Source organism: Diaphorina citri, unplaced genomic scaffold (genome assembly GCF_000475195.1).
Source record: "Diaphorina citri unplaced genomic scaffold, Diaci psyllid genome assembly version 1.1 scaffold666, whole genome shotgun sequence".
Taxonomy (NCBI): Eukaryota; Metazoa; Arthropoda; class Insecta; order Hemiptera; family Psyllidae; genus Diaphorina; species Diaphorina citri.
Genome location: NW_007378099.1, coordinates 145,723 through 150,982, shown reverse-complemented (window position 1 = coordinate 150,982; position 5,260 = coordinate 145,723). Strand labels below are relative to the sequence as shown.

At 41.0% G+C, this 5,260-nt stretch overlaps 1 protein-coding gene across 1 annotated transcript in view; it reads left to right on the top strand.

Annotated features, from left to right (window-relative positions):
- Positions 1-581: 581 nt before the first annotated feature.
- Positions 582-5,260, top strand: part of LOC113468175 (synaptotagmin-6-like) — a gene marked incomplete at its 5' end in the record, with an annotated part of 7,127 nt that continues 2,448 nt past the window's right edge. The window contains 3 exons of the mRNA XM_026824908.1: positions 582-704; positions 935-1,106; positions 1,684-1,884. Of these exons, the coding sequence (XP_026680709.1) occupies positions 582-704; positions 935-1,106; positions 1,684-1,884 (496 nt within the window). The remainder of the gene's footprint in view (positions 705-934; positions 1,107-1,683; positions 1,885-5,260) is intronic.

The following is a 5,260-nucleotide window of genomic DNA, read 5'->3' as shown; positions in this document are numbered from 1 at the left end:
ACATAACCCTGAAGGCCCATATTGAATAGCTTGAATCGGACAATTTTTTGATCCCAATATTGTAGTAAATGTACTAAAAAATATGTATTGGTCTACAATTTGGAGTATCCAACCCCTCTTTCCCCTAACTAGCCACTCTTTGAATTATTGCCAACCCCCCCCCAGGCTGAAATTTTGTAAAGAAAAGAGTTAGTTTTGTAAGGTCTCTTTACTCCGGCATTGGCAGTCGGATACTACCTACTAAATTACTAATAATTATTGTGGTCCAATTCTCAAACAATAGTATTACTGCTAGGTGAGTGTCTTTCCCATTAGGTACACTACCGATGCAGGTAGTTGATTTATTTTATTTACCTTATTTTAATACTGCATCAACTGATGAGATATGAATTGTAACCCTATGTAATAAGCGCAGTTTTACATCCCCGTATCATCAGCATAGTTGATTGGGACATACTGACAGAGCCCCAACTAATCGTCAACTGGACGTACAGGATCCTCCTCAAAAGGATCCCGCTCATTCCGGGCCGACAATTACTGTCGACCCACCATTGGAAACCGTTCAATTCCCTCTGTTGCAGATCCCTACGTCAAAGTGTACCTGGTCTGCGAGGGGAAGCGTATCCGAAAGAAGAGAACCAGCGTCAAGAAGAACAGCCTGAATCCGTTCTACAATGAGGCACTCCTGTTTGACGTCCCTGCTAGTAATGTCAATGATGTCAGCCTCATCATCAAAGTCATCGATTACGACAGGTAAACAGTTCGAATCCCGAACGACACAAAATTTAACCTCTCTTTTAAAAAATAAAAATTAAAAAAATAAATAAAAAAAAAACTGGACGTACAGGATCCTCCTCAAAAGGATTCCGCTCATTCCGGGCCGACAATTACTGTCGACCCACCATTGGAAACCATTAAATTTCCTCTGTTGCAGATCCCTACGTCAAAGTGTACCTGGTCTGCGAGGGGAAGCGTATCCGAAAGAAGAGAACCAGTGTCAAGAAGAACAGTCTGAATCCGTTCTACAATGAGGCACTCCTGTTTGACGTCCCTGCTAGTAATGTCAATGATGTCAGCCTCATCATCAAAGTCATCGATTACGACAGGTAAACTGTTCGAATCCCGACCGACACGAAATTTAACCTAAACAGAACTTTTAAACAGAATATAGCCAGATTAGCCAGTCTAGTTATCTTGGTTGGTAGCTCGTCTGCCTTGTAAGCGCTAGGCCGCGGGTTCTATTCAGTTCCCTCTATCAAACCTCTTGGGGGAAAAGTCGTCTGCGTAATCGGATTTGCGCCAACAGCATCTCCACTGTTCCTTTCCCGTTTCAGGATTGGTTCAGACGAGCTCATGGGGTGCACCGCCATTGGTTCCAGCTTCATCGGTATCGGATTAAACAGAATATAGCCAGATTAGCCAGTCTAGTTATCTTGGTTGGTAGCTCGTCTGCCTTGTAAGCGCTAGGCCGCGGGTTCTATTCCCGCCCGGGGCGGATTTTATCCTGAACGGATAATGTTCGATCTCGGAAAGGCTGGCTTTCTCCTATCCTGTCTTCCTTTTTTCTTCGATCTCGGGATAATAAGCAGTTACAGTTCCCTCTATGAAACCTCTTGGGGGAAAAGTCGTCTGCGTAATCGGATTTGCGCCAATAGCATCTCCACTCTTTCTTTCCCGTTTCAGGATTGGTTCCGACGAGCTCATGGGGTGCACCGCCATTGGCTCCAGCTTCATCGGTATCGGGCGCGATCATTGGCTGGAAATGCTGGACAATCCTCGACAGCCGGTCACCCAATGGTATCCCCTCATGGAGACAGTCCCTGGGCAGATTCCCCTGTCCCATTCTTCCAACTTACCTTCCAGCTTGTCCTGCTTGAACGGAAGGTAATATTCATCGACTTTGTAGTGCTGTAGTGCTACATATTGAGATTTTCAACAAAAAGTTGCATTACATCAATTTGATGATATTTCAAAAGGATTTTTTTTTTAAGTTGGATTAAAAAGCCAAGTGAACTTTGGGGACAGTCTGCCTTGTAAGCCCTAAGTTGATTCCCACCGGGGACGAACTTTACCGGATAAGGTTCGTTCTTGGAAATGCTGGCTTTCTCCTATCCCGCCCTCTCTTCTATTTTGAGACGATAACACCTTCGTTGTTACAGTTCCCTTTATCAAACCTCTTGAAAAAAAATCATTCTCTCTCTCTCCTCTCTTTCTCTCTCTCAAACGGTTTCACAGCTGAGTTTTGCACAAATTTGTGTTGACAAAACTTCACCAGGATTAGGGATTTGCTGTCTTCCTGATAGGAAGGTATAGGTCCCCTAATCCCAAGGATTTTCACTTCTCTCTTTCATTAGACGCAATTCGCCAAATAAGAAAGGAGAAAAGAGTAAAGTTACAAAGAGAGAGAGAGAAATAGAGAAATGACGGTTAAAGAGACGAAAAGAGATGGAGAATGGTAGGGATATACCTAAAGAGAATATTTAAAGGAGAATAGGGGGGGGGAGAGAAAGAAAGAGGGGGATAGGTAAAACAGAAGAGGAAAGGAAGAGAGAGGAATTATGATAAGAGAGAGAGAGAGAGAGAGAGATACAGGTGTTATGTGTATAATCTTACGGTTACCTACTTCATCCATATCTCCTACCCCGTCACCGTATTTTCTAATCCTCCAAAAAGCGATCACTCTTCTAAAACACTCGTTTATCATTTAATCCCCATCTTGAACGTCTCACAATAATCGTCGATACAGATCTGTATGATACGGATTTTGAATCAATTTTTTCAAGATCAATTCGCTTGTGTGACACTGGTTCTTCATAAAATACCACCCGGTATGAACATCCTACCTGACCATCCAGTGAATCAAGGACTGGCGCTGAAATTCTGCCTGAATAATCTATCCCAGTAGCAAATCAAAGCATCTTTTCTTAGAAGCCTTATTATTATCAGCTGAAGAGAAGAATTCTGTACTGTAATATTAAAAAGAAACTTAAAAAGCTGCGTCCCATAGTCGACGCAGTCGATCGACGATGTAAAGAGGTGAATCTATGTTGTCAAGGCAGTGAACGGTTTCGGTCGATGTCAATCGACGGCGTGCGTCAACTATGAGGGGACACAGCTTAAAATTAAAGGGGAAAAAATTCCTTCCTTTAGGATAAGGAAAGTAAAAAAAAATTAGCGCTCTGGTAATGGTTTGTACCAACCCATGGTCAATAAACTAATGTACCTTGTAATGTCTTTGAAAAGACAAAAGGCAGTGGGTGTCAACAAGTGGTTTCCTTTGAACCCTTGACTTTATTAACAGGCACTAGGCAGTCGATGAATACCTATGTTACTGCGAAAGTCCAATGTGAGTGACGAACAGGCAATATGCCTGTCCCATTCTTCCAACTTACCTTCCAGCTTGTCCTGCTTGAACGGAAGGTAATATTCATCGACTTTGTAGTGCTGTAGTGCTACAAATAGAGATTTTCAAGTTTGTGTTGACAAAACTTCACTAGGATTAGGGATTTGCTGTCTTCCTGATAGAAAGGTATAGGTCCCCTAATCCCAAGGATTTTCACTTCTCCCTTTCATTAGACGCAATTCGCCAAATAAGAAACGAGAAAAGAGTTACAAAGGGAGGGAGGGAGAGAGAGAGAGAGAGAGAGAGAGAGAAATGACGGTTAAAGAGACGAAAAGAGAAGATGGAGAATGGTAGGGATATACCTAGAGAGAATATTTAAAGGAGAATAGGAGGGGAGAGAAAGGAAGAGGGGGATAGGTAAAGCAGAGGAAAGGAGAGAATGGTAGGGATATACCTAGAGAGAATATTTAAAGGAGAATAAGGGGGGGGAGAGAAAGGAAGAGGGGGGTAGGTAAAACAGAAGAGGAAAGGAAGAGAGAGGAATTATGATAAGAGAGAGAGAGAGAGAGAGAGATACAGGTGTTATGTGTATAATCTTACGGTTACCTACCTCATCCATATCTCCTACCCCGTCACCGTATTTTCTAATCCTCCAAAAAGCGATCACTCTTCTAGAACACTCGTTTATCATTTAATCCCCATCTTGAACGTCTCACAATAATCGTTCAGTTCAATTCAATTGCGAGAACAATTCAATTCTCCAGAAGTGTCATAAAAAAATTTATGACTCTAATAAGTCTAATTCGAGAAGTTTATGGCGATGGCTGCTCAGGGACGAGTGATGACGAGGTTGAGGGGGCGATAAAACATTCGAAACGTATCTGATGATAAATTGCTTCTATAGCTGATAATATACTGCTTCAATACGACTATACATAACAGTACATACATAGCAACAAAATACAATACACTAGGTACACAAGTATACATAAAAGACCTTGTTTAGACTCCTGGGGTAAAGGGACTTCGCAGTCTCATTCTGACAGGGTAAACAAGGTATATTCTATTGTCTGTAGGATATACCTAGGTACGCCAGTGGTAGGTTATTTTTAGTGAAGGATTTCAGGATCTGATGATAAATTGCTTCTATAGCTGATAATATACTGCTTCAATACGACTACATAACAGTACATACATAGCAACAAAATACAATACCTACACTAGGTACACAAGTATACTTAAAAGACCTTGTTTAGACTCCTGGGGTAAAGGGACTTCTCAGTCTCATTCTGACAGGGTAACCAAGGTATATTCTATTATCTGTAGGATATACCTAGGTAAGTACACCAGTGGTAGGTTATTTTTAGTCAAGGATTTCAGGATACACCCACACAGACCTTTAGCAAAATTAAAATTAGGAATTAAAACTCCCAACATTGAATCTTTGAATGGCTTGAACTAATTTAAACTCCCCAAATTGAATGGCTTGAATCCTATACTCACACGATGCCGAATTTGAAAGAGAGGGCCATAAATTATCTGCAAGCGTGGGAAGTTTGAATAGCAAATGTCAATACGTGATGCATGATACGCTTTGGAAATACATAGATTATGTTAAATTATGTTCACTTCATTACGGATGTAAATTTAGTTCAAATTCGGGGAACACTTGAAACCTGCAGGGTGATTTAAACCAGGGCTGTATAGCTTGCTTTCTTCCTCCTCCTCCTCCTCCTCCTCCTCCTCGACCTACATATATAGCTTAAACCGGGCCCGGGTTAACTTTTTTTTTTTTTTTTTTTTTTTTTTACAAGAATACTAGGTAGTTTTAGTTAAAACACAAAACTATCTAGAAAAAAGTGTTATATTTATTTAATGAAAAAAAAAAAAAAAAAAAAAAATATAACGCACCACCGT